This window comes from Convolutriloba macropyga, chromosome 11 (genome assembly GCF_964194025.1).
Source record: "Convolutriloba macropyga chromosome 11, txConMacr16.3, whole genome shotgun sequence".
Classification (NCBI taxonomy): domain Eukaryota; kingdom Metazoa; phylum Xenacoelomorpha; order Acoela; family Convolutidae; genus Convolutriloba; species Convolutriloba macropyga.
Genome location: NC_134478.1, coordinates 40,258,756 through 40,282,351, shown reverse-complemented (window position 1 = coordinate 40,282,351; position 23,596 = coordinate 40,258,756). Strand labels below are relative to the sequence as shown.

At 36.8% G+C, this 23,596-nt stretch overlaps 1 protein-coding gene across 1 annotated transcript in view; it reads left to right on the top strand.

The window, feature by feature from the left end:
* The window catches only part of LOC142350006 (uncharacterized), a 58,855-nt gene extending 35,565 nt beyond the window's left edge, over positions 1-23,290 (top strand). Inside the window, exons 6-9 of the mRNA XM_075401897.1 lie at positions 3,656-3,806; positions 4,530-4,691; positions 7,101-7,325; positions 22,945-23,290. Coding sequence (XP_075258012.1) covers positions 3,656-3,806; positions 4,530-4,691; positions 7,101-7,325; positions 22,945-23,180 — 774 coding nt within the window. The 3' untranslated portion in view covers positions 23,181-23,290. The remainder of the gene's footprint in view (positions 1-3,655; positions 3,807-4,529; positions 4,692-7,100; positions 7,326-22,944) is intronic.
* The last annotated feature ends 306 nt before the right edge of the window (positions 23,291-23,596 follow it).

The window sequence follows — 23,596 nt, the reverse complement described above, 5'->3', positions numbered from 1 at the left end:
ATGAAGGATCTACTGCAACAAGAGGGAGTCACAGAGACTCAGAGTCACTGGAAGACAGTGACACAGAAGACTTCTCACAGTTAGAGACAGTTGGCTTCAATGAAGATGCACTGGAGCACGCGGACAGAGCAGAGCCCAGACGAGGGACACGAGCAAGGAATGTTTCGCAATTTTTTGGAGAAGTCAGGACCCATCTTGCTGTGACTGATGGCGACTATGTGGAACCCAAAACAGTCTACGAAGCCAAGCAAGGTGACGATTGGGACCAGTGGCACCGGGCAATGAAGGACGAGGTCAAGGCACTCCAAGACAACGAGACTTGGAACCTAGTGAGACCACCCACAGACAGGGACGTCATACCGGGCAAATGGGTCTACAAAGTGAAAATGGGACCCAGTGGTCAAGTGGACAAATACAAAGCGCGCTATGTGACGAAATGCTTCAAACAAGTGGAAGGACTGGACTACTTTGAGACTTTTGCGCCTACCTGTAAGCCGGAGACATTCAGGATTCTACTTCAGCTATCAGCGAAGCAGGGCCATGTGATGCACCAATTTGATGTCAAGACTGCTTTCCTGCACTCACTAATCGAGGAAGAAGTGTATCTGGAACAGCCACAGGAGTTTGTAAAACGCGGATCAGATGGGGAGAAGTTAGTATGTCGATTAAATAAATCAATTTATGGTTTGAAACAGGCTGCTAACAACTGGTACAAAGAGCTGGCAAACTTCCTACTGAGACAGGGGTTCACCAGAAGCAGGAACGATCACTGCTTGTTCGCAAGATCAGAGGCAGAAGATCACACCTTCATCTTGGTCTGGGTTGATGACATCATAGTAGTGGTCTCTGATGTCAAGAAGACACTGGAAGCAACCTTTCACATGGAAGACAGAGGGAGACTACACTGGTTTCTGGGTCTAAGAATCAGACGAGAAGAGGGCAAAGTCACAGTCGACCAGGAACGCTACAAAAAAACAATGCTTGAGCGGTTTCAAATGGATCAATGCAAACCCTCAAGAACTCCAGCTGATTTGAATTTGAAACTTCAGACAGCACAGAACGGAGACGAAGAAGTGGACCAGAGGATCTACAGAAGCTTGGTTGGATCACTTCTATATCTGGCCAAACAGACGAGGCCAGACATCATGTTCACAGTCAACATTCTGTCCAGACACATGAATGCACCTACCAATCAACACGGGATGTGCGGAAAACGACTTCTGCGATATCTTTAAGGTTCAAAAGGTTTAAAACTTACTTAAACAAAAGTGATGCAGAATGGTCTGGAGACGTGAACGACAGAAAATCAACAACGGGCTATTACTTCAAGCTCAACAGACGTGGCGCAGCACTCAGCTGGGGTGTCAGGAAGCAGGCCACAGTTGCTCGTTCTTCATCAGAAGCAGAAAATCAGAGCATGGCAGCAACAGTTCAGGAAGCACTCTACCTGAAACAGCTTCTAGAGGATTTTGGCATCCGACAGAAACGTCCAATAGCAATTGGAGAAGACAACCAAAGTTGTATCAGACTCTGCCAAAACCCAGTCATGCACAAAAGGAGCAAGCATATCGAAACAAAGTTTCACTTCATCCGGGACAAGACGGAGGATGGGACTATTTCAATTCATTACGTCCCTACAGCCAAAATGGCAGCGGACATCTTCACAAAGTCCTTACCCGTTTCGAAAGTGGAAACATTCAGAGCAGTTTTAATGGGAACAGACTCTACGCAATCAGCTCAAGTCTGAGAGGGAGTGTTAGAATATCAATCAAACTATAGTCTTAAACTTAGTGAGAATTAGAAAGAAAGTTTGACTTACCAGATTAGAAAGACAAGCAATATGACTACGATCAAAGAAATTATATAAATGAATAGTCAAAAAATGGTGATGAGAATCAATATTCGGTTCAAATTGGTGAATCTAGATAACTATTATTAGAGTTAGATTAAGTGAGGTAAAATCTTCCCAGCATGTATTAAATGATGATGATATCTCCGGAAGTGTGAATGAATTCTTAGAAAAGTGCAAATGCATTCCATTTATGGTTCCCTTTGCGACTGATTTGCAGAAGCAAACCATATTGGGTAACCTTTGCGACCCCCACTATAAATCGCGGTGCTAAGATTAATTTTGTATCTTGACTTTTTCACACTGATAATGGGTATATATACAGCTGATTTTTGAGTCTTTTTTCATCCCCAAATTCAAATCACCATCTTGATCTAATAATCAGATCTCTCCTGTAAATCTCTAAATTCTACTGTAAAATATCATTTTTTTATTCTCTCATTTTTGAGAAATTAATTCTTTTACTTAGTTAAAAACGCTTTTTATTCCGCTTGCGAAAGTCCATAACCCAACATGTAGATTTTCCTTATGTAGATTGAGTTTGATTAATTACGTAGTAAGAAACTGAGAGCAAAACAAATTATAGATTATAGTGAATTTTAATTATTCGTTTGTATAATTTTACTTTTAGCAATAATAAGTTTTTTCTGGAGATACTTGACGCAATGAAAAATAATAATAAAACGGATTCCAAAAAACCTAGTTTGTGTTGAGGCCACCAAGATTCGTGCGTATCCAACATTTGTTACTCTTACCCACTTTTTCAAGTGAAGCAATTCTTTAAAATGAATTCCGGATACTAGCCAATTTTCAAACATTAAAATAATATGTGAGCAGTTTTACTCCTCAATTCAAAGTTGTTTCTCCAGATTCTCTTTTTATCTTTCTCTTGCCAAAATTTTGTTGGCAACGAGAAAATTATTTTTTTTATAGCGAGGGTCATTACACAGATTAAACAGAGACTTACACAGACATTTTATTTTACATTTAAACATTTTGATTTGCTGCCTGTACACTCCTGGGCAGTCTTTACAATGGACAAATTGTTACAACTCCTTGAAAAAAAATTGTTATTAACCCTTTTACGGCAGTTTTTTGATGAAATTAGATTAATTGATAGGATTATATTTCTTACAAGTTTCTTTTCTTAAAAAAATTATGAACTGTAGATCAGTTCTAATTTTGATGAGTTTGACAACATGGAATTCAATTGTTTGGAACGAATATTTGTGCACTTAATCTAACCACAAAAAACTCTGTTTGTCTAATTGAAAAGTATGAAAAGCGCCCAAATTTTACAATTTTCAGTTTTTGATGCTTCAATTAGAATTTTTACTCCATTGTATGAGGTCACGTTGCTTAGTATCAATTTTACTTGCTTTTTTAATTGTCTTGTTTTCATTCGGTGGGATACAACGAAGACTCAACTACAACATTTGCATTGCTCTTGTGTTTTTTGGCAATTTTTGTTCATAACATTAGTGTTGTGCTCTAGGGTTTTGAGAATATTTATCACAAGGGCGAAAAAAATATACAATAACCAGATGGACCGTTTTTGTTCGAACTTATCGGGAAAAAAATCTGAGAAATTAACAACGGGAGAATACAATAATATTCTGGTTTAGAGAACAGTTGAGAAAGTGAGAATTCGAAAATTTGCCTACTCCAAAACTCGGTGGCATCAACTTCGAATTTTTGTTACTGTTGTATTAATTGTTAACCTTATCCGTATGAAAATAATGTCATAATCTCTTCGGCTTTTTTGTCATTATTTCCCTAAAGTCATCCATTTATTTTCCTCTGTAGGGTTGGCAGGACATTGCGTTCATCAGTCCGGCCAATGTGGTGTTTGTGTTCCTGCTGGTGAGAGACATGGTGGACGGAGACAAGATCACATCTGAGAGAGAACTACAAGCTGTTGTGCTTACTTGTCTATACATGAGCTACAGCTACATGGGTAAGATTGCGCCACACTTAATAAATATATCCACGTGTCGCCATGCGTTTGCAGATTGAGGTACCAGACCTAAGTGAATGGCCTGATCAAAGGTCGCTCTTGTCTGGCACCTCAACTTGGATTTGTTACTACCGGTTTGGTTTCAGTGCGGAAACAGAGGAAAAGCACAACTGTTTATAGATATTTTTGTACTGCATCATACTATAATCATGTCAAAATACATACCGTTCATTTAGACCCTTTTACTGGACATGAAAACTTAGTTACTTGTTTGTCAGCACTGATTTTGAACTGTTACTATCTGTTTAATATGTTTCAGTACCGAAATTGTCTCTGTTCAAGAACTTGTGCGTCCTGGCATTTAAGTGTCTTGGCACGTACGCTCTTTTTTTTTTACTGAAGTTCGCTGATGCTCAAAGCGTTTTCATTTTATAGAATTAAAATAGCAGCTCTGTTATGTGAAAGAATTACCAGACGATTAAGAATTGGCGATCAGAAATATGTGCAAATGAATATACTAAATTGGGGTTTAAGAATAGAAATGTTTTAAAAAAGTAGCAGATAGAGAAAAATCGTTGGAATAAGTTAAGGAATAACCATACATTCCGGACTTTTGTCTTCATTGAGAGACTTAGAGGGGATCAGTTTCTAATTGTACTTTTTTCGGTTAAGTATTATAAATAAATAGAAAGCCAGTGTAATATCTGATGTTGTGGTTGCTAGGCAACGAGATCAGCTACCCGTTGAAGCCATTTCTGATGGAATCGGACAACAAGGACAAGTTCTGGGACAGATGTGTGCGCATCATCAACTGCTGCAGTGCTCACATGCTCAGAATAAATAAAGAGCCAGCCTACTTCACCAAAATATTCACAGAGCTCAAAGGTAAGTTCGAGTGTTAGAAGATTCAGAGAGAACAACCTAATTTAAATTGTGCATATGTTAAACTTGACTTTGACAAAACGCTCTACTTGTTCAGCGTATACTTGGCCGAAGAGATTAAGCCTCCGGGAACAAGAAAAAGTCAGCGAATGTGTTATAAGAGATGCCCACATTCTAGAGGTTAAGACCAGTAAGTGTCATGGTTAGCAACCAAAGCTTTCAAGTAAGAGACACTGGTTCGAGTTTCAAACTGGTCCAATGTAAGTTTTGTTGCATGCTTAAGCCATTTAAAGCCATGTTTCCGCAGCGTTTTTTGTATGCCAAAACTCCGCAAAACTCACACTCTACTTACTTTTCGAACGATTCCAGGAGTCTTCAATTAAGAAAAAATTGAGGATTACGGATAACTTTTTTACTTTTAAAGACCTGATTTAAAGACTTAATTCCATTCCAACAACTACACTTTTTAGTTACCAGGACAAAGGACTAGTCTACATCAGTACCGGGCAAACCTCATTGCAAGTCTTTAAGTCTATCAATTCTTTGCCAAGACTTGAGTCATACTTAATGACTGATTCCCAATTGACAAAAAGAATTTCAAAAATTGTGAACGGTGACGTTTTGGGATACTTTATTAGCCACTTTCTTTGGGGACATCATAACTGATACAAAACAATAACATAGCATCCGAGGGATCAAATGAGCATAGCATATATTGTGCGTTTTGAGGAATTTTCAACTATTTTTTAGCTGCATAGCGATCATCCCAACAGCACAAAAAAAAGATGACATGCCTGACATCATAAACTGAGGGCCATCATTTTTGTTTGATTTTCTTATGGCTTACTAATGGTTCAGATTTTCAAGTTTTTGGCTAAAACGTAAACAAGACTGACAAGTGTAAAAAGGACCGGTTCGTTACTCTAAGTGGACTCGTATTATGACTTGCCAACTACCGGTAAAGACTTGGCGATAGCTAGGCTTGCCAAAATTGAACGAATAAAAAATTTCAGACAATATAGCACAAACATTTTTTTTCTAGTGCTCGACATATAGTTGGATTTTTGCTGGATAGTTTGGAAATCAGTAATTGTTTTAAGTTAGAGGACAAAACCTACTAACTCGATTGATTGATTGTTTCGTTACAACACGCCAGATCTTTACAGCATTTCAAATTTTATTATTCAATTGCTGTTTGATCATTTTTGTAGCAATTTTGACCGAAAACGATTTTTTCAGCTACAAAAGCCATCAGACAGCAAGAAATAACCTTTGAAACTGAAAAAACTTAGAATTCGTCAAAACTCAAAAATGGTCAAAGCTGAAAATTTTTACAAGTTGGGACCGAAATTTTGTACACCCCCGCCCGTTTTTTGGAAGGGAAAACCCGAGCCACCCGAGGATATGGCACGCGGCTAGGGTTACCTCTAAGCTACTCATGGACCCAACGAACGTCATTGCATCAGACCCACAAGTGTGGCTATTAGCACTTATATGGTGCAAAATTTATATGGGCATTTTTTGATATTTTGTCATTTATTATTAAATTTCTTAAGTTTTTTATTTTATGATGTTTTAGGTGATCATTAAAGGTCAAATATCGTACATTCGAGGCATTTAGAGCTTCCTACTAACCATCCGTGCTGATGTCAATTAAAGTAAATTTTGCAGTAATTTGACATTTACTATGTAAATAATGACCTAAATCATTTTCTTTTTTAACCAATCAGAAACAAGTAGCAATGATGATATAAATGATAAACATTTGATTATCTACTTTAACCAATTTGTTTGATTAGCGAAACTAAATTGTATTTAGACCCATTAGAAACTCTTATACAGAACAGTTGTCTCTCAGATTGACTAAAATTTGATTCTTTAACAACTTCAGTCTTTTTTGCTATGTTTCGCTAGATCTTAAGATCTTGCGAGTTTTTAAGTTAGTTGAGTTTACTTGACGAGAAGTTAGCAACATCACTAACACTGGCTAAAGCCTTACAAACTTCAGCACGAGATTGAACATAGACTATCACTAAGGATTTTCTTAACTTCAATGAACGAAATTAAAGTTACAGTCCTTTAATACGTCCGAGCGACTAATTAATTCTGCGAGATTGTTAGTCAATCGAACCCTGTGAAGAACCGGGCCGGCGTAAAACTGGAGAACCAGGCTGTGATATATCGGTTCCGCTGAGATTCTTGAGCAGCCGTAACAGTGTGCTAACAATTTGTATCGAGATATTTTGCTTTTATTTTATTTTAGAAATATGGTATCTGTTCCTCCTTGTCATAAAAACACTCAGTGAGGAATGCTTTGACATTTTGAACCCTGGCAACCTATATTCAGGAAAAGTTAACTATATGAATTATAGATCAATTACTGATTAAGTTAAATTGATACTTTTAATTTAGGTTATGGACCCAGCAAGCCGATGTCAAAAGTGACAAACAGACACTCTTACCAATACAACCCTCAAAACACAAGCTACCATTATAACCACACCAACAGCAACAACAATTCGTCCTCTTCTACTTCGAACGTGACCACAACTGTCACTAGTGGTGCCAGCCATAACTCCTCAACTAACATCACAAGCTCCAACTCCAACTCAGACCATCACAATTCTTCTCATTTAGGTTTGGTGCAGCCTCCTTATTATCCTCATCCAATAAATGTTGCCTGTTTCTAAACTTAAATAAAGCTTCACTCATAAGCTCCCGGAAAGAAAGCCACAGCTCTACTAAGCGTAGCCGGAGCTATAAGGGAAAAATCTTCCTTTTTCAATCTAAATTGCATATGTGCAAACACAGAACTTATGAACTAATAAAAGTCGGTGTATATCACAATTTATCCTCGATTTATTCATAATTCAAAGTAGCTAAACACACGGCCAAATTCTCTGGCATTTGAAGTTTTTTTTTCTGCTTTGAGAAGTAAAATTTCAATCGTTTATAAACTAAAATAATTAATATGTCTCTAAGAATTTGTCGTTAGTAATTTGTCTCAACTAATTTGTCGTAATTAATCGGAAGCATATGCTGGAACAAGTCGCAGAAGCAAATGACAGTTTATCACTCTTAGTTGACGCATTCTACTCACGACGTAATCTCTCTATTTTAAAGGCCGCCTTTATGAAATTCCGATCATCAACAAGATTTATGGCACAATCTCACAATCCTCTTTTACCTCAGCGCCTAATCGCACAATAGCCAACAGTTCCTCCTTTTGCGCTAACAGTGTGCAAAACTCTTATTAATAATAAGAACAAATAAAAACTGTTCTGTGCTGCGAAACGAGCGTTGCATTTCTGCTATTGTCCAGAACAAACATTATTTGAACTATAGAATTGTCACACAACCCAAAAAAAATTAATGATAACAAAATAAGGTTTCAATTCATCAAATTGTTCTTTTTTTCTCGAAAAAAAATTTCTTCAACAATCTATGCGTTTGCTCTCATGTGGCGATGTTCGTTCAAATGCTGGCTTCATTTTTCATGCATACAATAATCAGAGATTTATTAGAAACAATAGACAAAAACATTGGTACTATAAGCACATATCTCTTGATTGCACGGAGTCTGAATACTAAATTTTCACGCTGGAGGTTACACAATGGTAGTATTAACAGAAACTTGGTTAAAGAAACCAGGATTAATCCTGAAAAATTTTGGTGCTCCAGACATCATTTTATTGAGAATGCGCTCATCAAAAACAGGAGTTTGTCCTGAGTAAGGTGTTACAACGTGGATTCCTAAAACAAGGGCGTCGAAAGGAAGAGATGATATTAACCTACCTAATGAGAGTATTTTTGAGTCATTATTGGCTGAATTATTGAGACTATCAGGCAAATCAGTTCTGATTAGGCATCATTTGTCCAAACAACAACCGGATCTTTTGATTGACAAATTAACACCTGAGACATCCACTGCATATTCAATAACAGAAGAAGTGTTGTTAATCAGTGATTGAAGCCAAAATGATTTGAACAATAAAAAACCTAGTCTAATAAATGGGATTTCAAGTAATTCAGGCGTCACTTTGTCAAATAAAAGGAAACCAACTTGTATTGCGCAAGCAGTCAAAAAACCAAATTAAAAATGTCCATATATTCTCCCCACCAGTATACTTGGGCTATCTGATTTTAAAGGAGTTTTTTGCAGCAAAAAAACGAGGTATAATAGACCACCTTTTCAGCAAAAAATGTAAAGAATTTGATAAATCCAGAGGTTTTCATTCAAGATTGGAGTCCAATTTACCAATGCGAAGATGGAAATAGTTTGTACAACATTATTGTTGAAGCTTTCAGTACCTTTCAGGAGAAATATTTTCCGCTTAAAACATCTCATTCTCAAGATAATGCAACATAAAAAATCTTGGTTAACAACAAACAGAATTGAGATTTTTGATTTCAGAAAAACAGACTCATCAAGCTTATGAAACTAAATCTGAGCAAACGCAGAAATGGTTTAAGGTAACAAAAGTTGTAATTCATAAGAAGCGAAAGAAATCGTACTATGTGTTTTCGATCAATTTTACCGTGATCTTGCGACAAATAAGGAACCTTGGAATTTTGTCAGAAAGAGAATTGAACGCGAAAACTTAAATGTCGTTATCGATTAAAGTTGAAGACAGTGATGTTTTTGAAAAAAAAATTACGAATGGCTTAAAGAGGAGTTTTCATCAGACAAGGAAGAACAAGGAGACAAAAGTAAATGAGCAGGTATTTTCTTCTATTGAATTCAAAGAGGAATTAAGACTCCTAGCAATCACGCCGAAAGAACTGTACGAGACCATTTTGACAACAACAAATCTAAAACCCGATTGTTTTTAATGCTTGGGCTATGGAAGCTGCTAAGTGGTTAAAAGGACGTTTCACTATTCATTTTCAACAACTCCTACTATTACAAAAGTTTTTGAATGCCTTCCTTAGATTCATTGAATACACAGAAAGAAAGCTCAATGATAGTGAATTTACTGTTCAATTGTATAAATTGTCCACAATTTCTGGTTTGCTGTTAAATTGAAGCCTTACAGTATCATCATAAATTTGAAAGCTTAGTTGCAATTACCATAAATCTTGTTTCAATGTTCAACTCAATTTTTTTATCAAATATTTCAAAAAAATTTCAGTATATTTAAGCACTTAGGGTTGTTCAGATAAAGCTCTAAAACTTTTCGAGTCATTTCTTGCTCACGGAAAGCAATGTTTGATTTTGGGGGACGTTTTTTCACACTGGACATTTATCAACCATGGTCCTCCTCAAGGACTTATTTCGAGGTCTCTCAATTTCCTGACCTACATCAATGACTTTAAGGAAAAAGTATAAGGGAATCTCAAAATCGTTTATCTTTTGGATGATCCAAGTTTGGATATCAAAAACAAAATGTTGACCTCAAATGTACCCCAAACAAAACAGGTCAACAATTGATGCTGTTTAAACCGACAAACTTTCCTTTTCGAGTCATAATGATGATTTTGACGCAATAAATTTTAAAGGAGAACAGATAAAACGAAGCAGATATTTAGGAATTGAGATTGATTCAAGCATGAGCTTTCAAAATCAAACCAACCAAAATCTCTCTAAAATGGTAGTGCCGATACGTTCAGTATATTTTGTAGGTAATCAAAGACCCCTTAAAAATCTATAATTGTTGTTTCGATACACAGTGCTATCACATTTAGTTATTTATTTTTCCAATATCTGAACAATTAATCAATACAACGGATAAACCGACAGATGAATTGCGAATCAAAATATGCTACATGAGAATAAAAATCTAAAGGTCAAGAGATCTTTTAACGAAATCTGACATATTATCCGCAGAACTGCTAATCAATCAATTGATTGTTTCCACGTTAAAAGTGAGAATAATTCAAGAAATGCATTTTGTACATATCACTTTCTCCTGGGGGATAAAGTTCTGGGGGTAAATTTCCCAACCACAAAACGCCATGTATTATGAGACGGTTAATTTCTTGTCTAATTGTCCAATACAAGTTATAAAGGCATAAAATATAATGTTAAACAAAGCGTGCGTAATATTTAAATAGATATATGTTCACTAAATATCAATGAAAGCAAAACCAAATCATATTTATAAATGGTACATAGACTTCAGAGCTTTTATCGTAAGAATCAACAGAATCATCTTTTAAGTTAACTGCATTTCCGTTTTGTCAATCAAATACAATTTTTTGTACAGGAAACATAAATAATTGAACAAATTTACTACTGGCAAATATATGAAGAACGTGTACGTAAAATGACCAACTACGTAAAACAGATCAAATAGCACTATACTAGCTGAGATTTGAGTACACAATCAATAAACAAGTACAATTGAAGTAATATGAACTAAATAACATATTTTCACATTTTCAGCCATGTCCAAATTGGGGCTAAAATATACGGTTTTTTGACAATAACTCAAAAACTAAAAAAGATATCAAAAACAAACTTTGTGAGTCGTTAGACAATAGTAGGATACACATTGTTACTGAAAATGAAGGTTCTATATCAAAGGGACAAAGTGCGTCTCCCTTATAAATTCTATAAGCAATCTTAATACATGGGGAAAATTTTCAAAGGTAAATAGCTCTCACACTAATGATTCAAAATTGAGGAAACTTGGCAGTGACTAGCACTAGTCTACGATATAGCATATGAAAAAAGAATGAACTAAATCCGACATGTAGTTTTTGAGATAATGAGATTTAAATGTCAGACCGCAACATAGCCGGCCCTATTTTGATTCTAGCAAAATACTTTCAAATGCGGTCAATATCTAATGTAACAAGTTTAACTAATGGCCGTATATAAGTTCCTTTAACAGTTTTGATTGTTGCCATTTTAGTTATTTTATCGTCTCCTTCATGAAGCTTCTGAATTCTGACTAAAGGGTAGTTGAAGCAGCTTTCCTTCTCATCAACCATCCAGACTAACTCTCCCACTTTTATGTCCGCGCCTGAATCAGTTCTCCATTTTGCTCTGCGTTGGAGTGATGGTAGATACTCGCTCATCCACCGCTTCGAAAGGGCTTTCAATTGCTCGCTGATGTGTCGGAATATTTTTCGATATGAAGCATTGTTATCGCTAAAAAAGAGAAATGGGCCATGACGCGTTTGCTCCCCCAACAAGGAAATGATTCGGTGTTATCGTATCCAAATCTTCAACATCGCTACTAACTGCTGTTAGAGGTCGATTATTGAGTAGTTGTTCTGCTATGCAAATTACTGTCGAAAGGTTTTCTTCTTTCAAAGATTCTTTGCCCAAAATATTGAAAATCGATCTTTTGCTCAATTTCACTAAAGACTCCCAAGCGCCACCGAAATATGGAGCTGCAGGGGGGTTGAAAGTCCATTTTATATCGTTTTGTGCTAAGTTGCGCTGCATTTCAGAATGGTTCAGTTCTTTGAAGGCCGCTTTCAATTCGTTCGCTGCGCCTACAAAGTTAGTTCCGTTGTCAGAAATTACTGTTTTCGGTTTCCCTCTTCTCGCTATGAACCGATGAACTGCGTCTAAGCAAGACTGTGTGTCCAGTGATTGAACAATCTCCATATGCACTGCTCTGACGCTGAGACACGTGAATAGACAAATCCAATTTTTCACTGTTCTTCGGAAGAGTTTAATTGAAAACGGTCCAAAGTAGTCTACTCCAGTGTTTGTAAACGGCGTTACATTATCTTCTATTCTGACTACTGGTAAATCTGACATCATTGGCATTGATGTTTGTCTTCTTTTCAATTTACAGTGAAGACATTGGTGTTTAACCGATCTCAGTGCGTTTCTTAGGCCAGTTACCCAAAGCTTTCTTTGAATTTCAGTTCTAATATGTTCAACACCTTGGTGATGGTTGTGCTTATGCTGAAATTCGAGATATAAATTAACTGCTGGATGAGAATGTGGTAAAATAACAGGATGCTTTTCTCCGCAACTGAGGTTCGCACGTCTAAGTCGACCTTTTGCTCTTATTAGATTTTCGCTCAGAAACGGATTCATGGATTCAATTTTACTGTTGCCTTTGACAGAGTCTCCTTTCTTCAACGAAGCTATTTCTTTTGTGTAACTTTCTCTCTGGACTAACTTCCATATTCGATTCTCTGCTTGATCAAGAAATTCAGGGGTTATTTCCTTGTTCCTATTTCTCAGATTCAATACTCTCGCAAATACATTTCTCAGTCTTCTGAAGTTACTGAATCGTTTCCACTCAATTGGAGCTGAATTTTTGTTCGAACTACTAGCAAAAACTTCTTCTCGATCAGGAACTACTGCTTCTTGCTCCCAATTTTCTGTTTCGTTAATTTCGCTCTCTAACCAATCCGGTCCGTTTATCCAGTCACTTTGCATCAGTTCATTAATGGAGAGACCTCTCGTTCCCAGATCAGCTGGGTGTCAGCTCCAGCTATATTTCCTCACGGATCAACTGTTGAACTGTCTAGGATTTCTGCTACCAGTTAGCAACAAAGTAGGCTGGTTTTTGTCACTACTACGCAACCATTTGTAAAACAGTAGTTGAATCGCTCCACAAATAGATTGACGCAAATGAAATTCTATGTTCTTTCAAACTTAGATCTTTAATTCTGTTCGCTGTAACTGCTGCCATAAACTCCAATTTTGGTATGGTATGGTGCTTCATTGGAGCTACCCTTGTTTTTCCAACAATGAACCTTATTAGTCTATCGCCGTTTGGTTTAGTAATTACAACGTAACTTACTGCACAAAAGGCATCTTCCGACGCGTCTCCAAAAGACGCGTAGCTCAACTCTGTCACAAGATTCCGGATTGTACCATCTTGAGACGGATAATTGTTTTGAATTACCCCATTCTTGCCCCCATTTTTTAAACTCGGTGTTTATGTCTTCGGCTATCGGCGAGTCCCATTTTTGACCTTGTGTCTGCCAGATTCGTTTCATTAACATCCTTCCTCGAATGACAAATGGTGCCATGAATCCCAGAGGATCAAACACTTGCGACACCGTTGACAAAATTTGTCTTTGCGTCCAATTCTTTTTCTGCAGAAACGCTTGGTCCTTTCGAACAGTTAACAGATCATCGGCTGCTATCCATTCACGTCCCAAGACCTTAGGGTTATCTTCGCTTTCTATTGGCGTAATTTCACTGTTTTCAAATAAATCTTCGGAATTAGAAAACCATTTTGTGAGGTTGAAGCCTTTTTTTGCTAACAATGACTTCAGGTCATGGAATACTTCAGATGCTGGTTCAATGGTGTGAACCGAGAGAAGCATATCGTCCACATAAAAGTTATCCATTACCACGTGCGATGCACTAGGATGTTCCAATCCAAACAGTTTTGCACACTGCTGCAGAGCATAATTTGCACATGTTGGAGACAAATTTGCTTCAAAAATGTGCCGGTTGTACTGGTACGGCATCAGTTTACCGTCTTCATCTGCCCACAGAAACCTGAGGTAGCGTCTTTGTTGTTCAGGCACTTGAATTTGCAAAAACATTTCTTCAAAATCTGCGGTTAGTGCAACACAGTTTTCTCGAAATCTGAACAAGATTCCAATTAGAATTTGAAAAAGATCGGGATATTTCATCAAAACGTCATTCAGGCAGTATCCTCGAAACCTTTTGCAGCATTGCAAACTCTTCTCACTTTCTCTGGTTTTCTGGGATTTACAACTGGATGACGAGGCAGATACCAAACATCCTGACGTTCAAGTTCGCCCTTTTCCAGCAAGGAGATATAGCCTTTTGCTAAATCCTTTTTATTGAATCGCTATACTTCTTTTTTAAAGACTCGTTTTTCGCTAATCTTCGTTCTAGCGATCGTAGTTGTCCGAGGGCTGAAGAAATATTGCAATCAAGTTTTTGTTCTTTTCCAGTAAAGAGCATTTGAACTTGGAACCGTTCTGGTAGTTTTAACGTTGTCTTCTCTAGTATTTCAAGAGACTTTTTATCTTCAAGTGTTCTGCGGTTTACTTGAAATGTTGTACCGTAGGATTCGATTTCCCACCACTTTCTCACAGTTTCTATTAGCTTTTGATTCTCTTTGCTATCGCTGCTTAGGAAACTGGTCTCTGTCTTTTCGCTATTTGGCAGTGGACTACTAAGCGTCTAGCCTAATGGAACTTTAACTGCCAATGGAGAATTTTTTCCACAATATTTGTACTCTAAAGGTCTTATTAGGGAGTAATCATCTTGACAAAGAATCACTTTTACGTCTTTCAAGTCAACTTTCTTCAGTCTTATGCACGATAAATGAGGATAACATTTACTTAGCTTGATTACATTGTAAACCGAGGATCCAACTTTTACCGTGTCGCTGATTTCGTCGGCCGGTTCAATCTTGACCGGTACTTTCAAACAGTCGATTGAGTTCATTCCATGAATCCCAGTCACCGACATTGAAGTATTTCTTCCTTCAAGGCGTAGAGATTGTATCAAACCTTCGTCTATTCAAGTCTGAGATGAGGAGGTGTCGCAAACAGCTTTAGTTTCGACAAAACTTTCGTCTTCAGCGTAGATGCGCAACGGTGCAACTTGGAGGAGTCCTTTGACTGACCAAGCTGTCTCATTTGCCAGGTTGGTTTCACTTGTTTGATTTGGTGACTGGATTAACTCGTGTGTCACAGTTTGTCTGTTGTGTAACATGCGATTGTGATTTCTTTCACAGCCGTCTTTTCCGCATTTGAGCTTCGATTTGCAATCTCTGGCGCGATGATTTCCCGTCAAGCATTTGAAACAGAGGTTAGCTTGTTTCACCGCTTCTGACCGTTCCGTAACAGAGAGTTTTTTGAATTTATCACACTTCCAAAGTGGATGTTCTCCGTCGTCGATAGGGCGTTTCTGAAATCTTATTTCTCTATCGTTAGTAAAAGTAGAGTTTTTTGGTTGATCTCTACTTGAACTGACGCTATTTTGTTTTTCCTCTGTACGAACTCTCTGGAAACTGCTTTGTTGCTGCAGTTTTCATTCGTTCTTGAACTAAAGATTCTTCTTGTAGCCATTCGTTCAATTCAATCAAATTGGGCAGCCTCGACCTATGCGACGCTGTTTCAATGTGTGCAAACCCTCTGCGTTTCATGTCTGCCGGTAGTTTATTAACTATCATGTCTAGATTACTTGATGAAAACAAATCGTTGCTGTAACCGAATTGTTGCAGAACATTTACAAAATTTCCGACTGTGTCAACAAAAATAACGAAATTCGCACTATCGTACGGCCGTAATTGTGGATGGTTCTGAATTTTAGTTGACTTCGATCCTATTATCAAGTGCGAGTGACCGCATTTGCGCTCAAGCGTTTTCCAAGCTGTGTTGTACATAACGCCCGAATAACCCATACCAGCCAGCGTTCTTTGTGCCGGCCCAGTTAACGTTTTTAAATGCGTCATTTTTTCGTCGTTTGATATGGTACTACGATCGACTGTTGACAGAAACATGCCGCTCCATTCTGGCCAATCAAGAGGATCGCCATTATATTCCCTTAACTTAAGTTTTGGTAAAGTGCGAATGACTGCAGAACTTACTGGATACATATCATGCTGATTAAAGCCGTGTTTCGGACTTGATTGCGAAGTATCAGAAATTTTAAACTTACTATGCTGCCCTTGGTTTGAGCTCACCGGTCCCGGAAGTTGTCTGACTGGAGCGCTGCCAAACACACCGTCTCTCCGAGAGTTGCCTTGTGACATCAGTGACCGCAGCCAGCTATTACTGTATTTCCACTGAGATGAGGCTGCAACATTGTTTGCATTTTGTTGATTGTCACCCTGTGCTTGAATAAGTTTCCGGTTTTCGCCCAAATAGTCTTCATCGTCACTGCAGCCGATTTTGCCCAAGAAGTCTCCACCGTCTGGTTCAATTGGCTTTTCCAAATTTTCAGGTTGAAGTTCGTCTTCCTCGTTGGTGTTAATTTCGAGTTTCAACATTTCGAGTGTCTTCTGCTCCTCGAGTTGTCTCAATTGCTCGTCAGTCTCTCGAGCTCGTCTTTCCTGTTCAATTCTCAACTTCTGCATCTGATATTCAAGCCTCAGTTGCACTTGGCGTTTTCTTTCAGTTCGCACTTCTTCCTTTTGTGTCAATTCTTCTTCTGTTGAAACATCGGGCAAGACATCTATCGATTTTGGCTGATCGGTTTGAGTCTGTTGCGCCGGTGTTCTGAGTTGGCTCAATATTTTGTCCTGTTTCCTCCTCGGCTCCATTTAAGGATGAAACGATTGAAGGCGTTGGTTCTTTGACAAAGCTCACTGACTTTGCCGTCTCCATTGACTTCTTCTTCTGGTCCCACAATGCCAGAAGTTCTTTTCTTTTCAAAGACAAGTTTCTTTGTTTCTCTTGCAGATCTGCTTTGTGCTTCGATGAGACCCGTGTGCTGTAATGTTTCATCTTTTCAACTAGTTTCTCGTCGAGGGCAAGATATTTATCAAGATTGGTTTTGATGCTCGCTGCTCTACTTAGTTTTGAGCCAAATTGTTTTCTGAGTTCTGCTCTTCTCATTTGAAGATCATTAAGTTTTTTCTGTATTCCTTAGCCAATTTGATAATGATAATCCACATTTTCCACCGTTTCGAAATCAGTTGACTGATGATATACACCACAACTGCGGGCTCCAGAAGGACTCTGTTGCTTTCGTCTAAACATTTTCGAGGTTGTCCGGGTCGGCGGACCAATTGTTTGGGCCTATCTTAGGTTATCAATATATTATCCAACTAAGTTTTAAGGCCGCCCTGTTCACGTTATAAATTTCTCTCAAATTAGAAAGAATAGAAGAGACTGTATTATGAGACGGTTAATTTCTTGTCTAATTGTCCAATACAAGTTATAAAGGCATAAAATATAAAGTTAAACAAAGCGTGCGTAATATTTAAATAGATATATGTTCACTAAAAATCAATGAAAGCAAAACCAAATCATATTTATAAATGGTACATAGACTTCAGAGCTTTTATGGTAAGAATCAACAGAATCATCTTTTAAGTTAACTGCATTTCCGTTTTCTCAATCAAAGTCAATTTTTTGTACAGGAAACATAAATACTTGAATAAATTTACTACTGGCAAATATATGAAGAAAGTGTACGTAAAATGACCAACTGTGGTTGAAACAGATCAAATAGCACTATACTAGCTGAGATTTGAGTGCACAATCAATAAACAAGTACAATTGAGGTAATATGAACTAAATAACAGATTTTCACATTTTCAGCTATGTCCAAATTGGGGCTAAAATATACGTTTTTTTGACAATAACTCAAAAATAAAAAAAGATATCAAAACCAAACTTCGTGAGTCGTTAGACATTAGTAAGATACACATTGTTACTGAAAATGAAGGTTCTATCTCAAAGGGACAAAGTGCAAATGTAAAAAGCTCTCACACTAATAATTCAAAATTGAGGAAACTTGGCAGTGACTAGCACTAGTCTACGATATAGCATATGAAAAAAGAATGAACTAATTGTAGTTTTTGAGATAATGAGATTTAAATGTCAGACCGCAACAAAATTTCTGTACATGAAATGTCAAAATTTATTTTTTACTTTTATGGTGTTTTATTTACCATAAACGGGGACCACATGTGGTACCCTACCGATTGAAAAGAGTAATAAACTACATTTGCCAATCAAAACCAACTTTCTTGTCTGGAACGGTCAATAATAGTTTTCAGACAGCTCAACATTGTTTGCAGTTTTTGCACACCAACCAGCGTTTCTTCCGGGAAGCTTTTACAGCATAACGACATAAATTTTCTTAATGAAGCGCAAGCGAGGCCACTAACAACTATGGCATGCCAGTCAAAGACTCAGTGCACTACACCTGCTTAGAATAATCCTCAATTTGTCAACAACTGATTTCAAAGCGATTTCCAATTAAAGGCTAATCTTCATCCTATTCGATCAATAATAATTTTCTATCCGATTTTCCTTTTGCAAAGAGCAGTCCTGCGTAGACATTCGCCCCATGCCACGTCATAGCAAGGACGAGGAGACCTCATGGACTGAAAAGATAGAGTTCGAGCTAGTTTGTTCTTGTCTTGTCTTGCTCAGTGGCCAACTATATTTTCCTGTTTGAGAAGAATTTTCTTGATAGCTATTCCAGATTATCAGACGCATACATTCTTTTATGGGTAAATTGATGCCATTTCCTTTCGATGCTATAGTAGCCTCCTTTTTGCAAGAACTATTACTTGTCTGTTGTAGATGAGAGCAATGTTTCCTCAGCACAAATACGGCAAAAATAAATGCGTGTGCAAAGGTGTAGAAATCAAGAAAAACATTTTTTCCCCTGAGCTGAAGTTTCATTTAGAACCTTTTTGACGTTTCACAGGACCTGGAAACGCGTTGTTTGGACAGAATGCAATCTTCAAGCGACCGTGATTTGCAGTCAAGCACTTGTGTTAGAGTTTTTGTCTCGGGGCTGTAGCAAGAAAAATAGCAGGGGAAAATATAGAAGCCTATAAAGTTTTTTAGGTGTTCTTTGTCGCACGCTTTGTGTTTTTAACTAATGAACGTTACACGGTGGGCAAAATAAAGTTATTTATATGTTGATTTGTTTTGCACCCAACCGGAGTAATGAACCTGAAATAACTGGATGGATGTTCTTTTATGGACGAGTCAATTCTGCATCTAGAAAATTCTTAACTCTGCTGGAAAATGAACGAGAGAGAAGCTCGCATTTTGATTATGTGAAACTAGATACTGTAACTCATGAACTTCCCCAAGAAAAAAATCTTTTGTTTCCAAGGTTTTTTTAAGGATACATATGGGTATAAAATTGAAACATTGACGTCTATTGTAGTTTTTTGCACTCTGGGTAAAGTTGGAACAGGTAATAACTGACAAACACCAAACATGATGCATGTAGTGAAGTTGCGAAATTCAACTTTGAAAATGTAAAACTAAAAGCAGATAAACGTAATCTTTACTAATTTCTCGAGTTGTTTTTGCAAAAAATCTTAATTTATCAGAACTAACAATTTAAGATTTAAGTAATCTCAAAGCCGCGGAACCGTTAAATAACAGTTTCAAGGAACGACCACAAAATGAACATAATTCATTATCGAAAAAGATTGAAAACTTTTGTTATCTTTTTTGTTTGTGTTTCCGTGTTGTCAGAAAAAATCTTTCGGACCAAAATCCTATAATATAAAACAACAGAGAGTAATTCGAGAGATGGAATGTTTACTCACCGCTAATTTGAAAAACTCAATACGAAATTTCATAAATTTTGTCGGAAAACAATAAGAAAATTATTTTTTCACTTCACAAGTATTATGTATTTGATTTTCGATTGGATCATTTCCAGACTGTGAGCGCTTCTGTAAAATGAAAAACTAATTGGTTTATTTATTGCAAAAATCTGCATACGAAAACCAACGACTTTTCCTTTTCATTAATAAAATTTTCTGTTTTTAAAAATACTCCAAATAATGAAAACGCCGAAACAGCTTAAAATTTACTCAAACCATTTTTCGTCTTTGCTACTGAATAAAAATCTTTAGGGACAGCCTTCAAAATTCCCTTACATTTCATACACATATAGAGGCAGAGTAAAATAACCGTCCGATATCTTAAAAGTTAGAATTAGTTATTTTTTGATACAAACTAGGGTTATCATTCTGCTCAAAACCAAAATTGTGTCTTTCATTTCCAGCTTTTAACAGATCATCGAGATTTGGAAAAAAACAAATTAGCCTATTATGCTCGTTTCATTTAAACATTTGGTGTCAACTTTACGATTTCCAATAGCAATGCCTCAAGAAAACCAAACCTAGTATTTCAGTTAAAACAAACAAGACATAAATAAACGATGCAAACCATGGGTAAGGATCAGTTGACAAAAAGAAAATTAAAACAGTTTCATTTGTGTATTTTTCTTTGTGTGCGTGTGTTCGTGCGCTTATGTGGGTGTAAGTAAGTGAATAGTTGCTTGTCGTTTGTATGTACTGTTTGTAATATATGCGTAAAAGAGAAAGAGAGAGAAAAAGAATAGGTCTGGGTTTGTGACTTGAGATGGTAGACAAAATATAGGCAGAGCGCAAAAACTGTCAGAAGGCATTCATACAATAGAAAAATTACATAAAATTTGTATTTGCTTTAATCTTGTCCGAAAAAAATTCTGTTCTTCAAATCTCACTCGCAACGCACCTGCGAGAACTTGAAAAAATACGTTCATTGCGCTGATGAGACAAAAAAATAACAAAACTTCTGGAAAAAATTTGAAATTTTTGTATTTCATTGTTTATTGCCAATGCATAAAAATGACTAAAACAGATCACACAAATGTATTTGGAAAAAAAAACAAACAAAACCGACAGATTGTTGAAAAATAGTCTCGATAGAAGCTTGTTGCCTTCCATGAACTGAAACTACTACAGAAATCAGATAGACAGATCGACCTGCAATCCTTTAATAGACCACTAGATTTTTTGGGTTAGGTTTGGACTGTCAATTTTATGACACATACGGTCTATAAAGAAAAAGCCCTAAAAGAGCTCGGTCAAAATTTATAATCGAAATCAAAAATTTATGACAAAAACTCATATTCAAGAATAAAGGCATATAATTTTAGCAGTACTTAGATGCACACTATTGTTCTTTATTAAACATATGTTCATAAAATTTAAAGTACCATAAGTGAGGTCAGAAGTCAATCTTTTTAGTGTGGTAAGTCATGCAATGGAACTGAAAGCAGAAATAAGATCACGCACCCAAATTTTAACTGCAAAGCTGTAGAAGTAACTGAAGTCGTTGAAAAATTCAGTTCCAAGAAGTCAGGTCCTAATAAGAATCGTCGATTGAGACGAGGACATGAAAAAAACATAGCAGCAAGTCCTGACGTACAAATCAAAGAAATTTCAACAACTAAACAAAAAACTAGACCTAGAACGGCCTATGAGTGAATTGGCAAAACCATTTCTAAGAAAATCAGATAAAAAATTGAAAAAAAAAGAAAAATCAACGTCAAAATGCCGCCAGCGAGAACAAAACGCCAACACAGAGGAAATTAATTTCAATTCTAACAACAAACTGGCCTCGATTTAACTATGAATGGATTGTGGGAACTATATAGAAAAAAACCGATCCACAAAATTGAAAAATTAGTAAAAACCAAAGAGAAATCGCCCCATGTGAACAAGAAACCACCAGCGAGAAAGCGAACTTTTGTTCAAATACCGTATTCTCACTCTACTAAAAAAAAATTAGAGCAAATTATGTAACGCCACAAAACTACTCGCATTTTTGCTTCATTTTCTGCTTCGGCTTGATCAAAATCATTACTCCAATTTGACTTCAAAAATCATGAATATATGTGACACATCTTAAAAAACACAGCGCCCCAATAAAATTCAAATTTTTTGAAATGTAAAATTTCACGATGTCCCCAATGATAGCCACTATCACTTTGCGGCTTGTAAAAAAGGCTTAGTTGCTCATGACGCACCTTAAGTAATGATCAGTTGCCAGAAATTTTTTTTTCTGTATTGGGGTTTATTTTTGAAATTTATTGCATTTGCAATGTGCGTGTTTGGTGTTTGTATGATTTGTCTGTGTCTGTGTCATCCTAATTCTACTACATTAGCTCTCTATAATGTGCTATGGAGTTCTCGTTTTTGTCAGCTGAAAAAAAAGAATGCATTTTTTTTGTTTCAAACAGTGCAAGTCAATTTCTTCACTGCATATGAGTTGCTTTTGAATACTCCCAGCGGTTTTTCTGACGGCAAATAATGGTTGCTGTTGCAACCTTGAGAACCATCTTGTTTAGATAAGAACTGTTCAGTCACTGGTCAACGGCGTATATTATTTTTAATGTTTTTTGACAGTTATCACCACTTCAGAATTTGCGCAGAGCGAAATAGAACACAAATAGACTTCAATGTTTTAAATCCATGCTCCTATGTGTACTTACCAAAAACCTCCGAAGCATTTTTTTTGTTTCTGAGCGAAGTTCTTGAGTTGTAGTATTTAGTTTCCACGTAATCAACATGCGAGCTTCTCTTGCGTTCCTTCTCAAGCAGAGTTGAGAATTTTTTGGATGCAGTTTTCAATGCTTAAAAAAGAACATCCAGTTATTTCAGGCAGATTGTTTTTAGCTTTCAAAATTTTTTCCCTTTGTCATATCTTTTTGTTCTCACCTGGATACATTTTTTCGATAATGTCGATCAAAATTTCAGGACTAAAGAAAAGAGCCCATTGCCCAGAAAAGTTTGGTGTTTAAGACACCGGATATAATCTTACTCTTATTATAAAGGTAATGAAATCTGAAAACAAAAAAAACTATTTTTAGGAAGCCACTCTTACGGAAGTATGCAGCCTCTCAACCACAACGCAATTCTCATGAACAGTGGTAACCAGAACAACAAAAACAACAAGAAACAGAGCAGTGGTAAACAAAGTAAACAAAGCAGTACCACAACAACCTCCACCTCCAACAATTCCTCAATTTCAGTGCTAAAAGGCAGTTCTTCTGCCAGCCAAGTGCTCAATACTAACACATCCTACACATTCCAAGGGGGAATTTGATCAACTGAGACTCGGAAAAAACAGAAACAAGGAAGCGGCCAAGATAATCGATAATTTAGTTAATGCTTTGACACCCAAGCGCTGTCCAATTATGGCGGTTGGCAATTTGTATGTTTAAAGATCTCTATTGAAGTTATAGTAAGGTTAACTGGAATCTACAGTGTTGAATAGGGAATGAAAAACTTCCTTTGGGGGTTATGGAAAATGGCAACTGTGGCTAATTATAACCAGGTGGCGGGCTAAAAAAACACAGCAACACTTTTCAAATTTGTTCAACTCGTAAGTGGAACAAGTATACAGTTTGCCAACAGCCATAAGTTGGGTCCCAAATTATAAACCTAAATTATGAAGAAACCTAAACAGTCTCAAACTTTCTTTTTAGTCAACAACATGCGTGTCTGATAACGATTCATTGA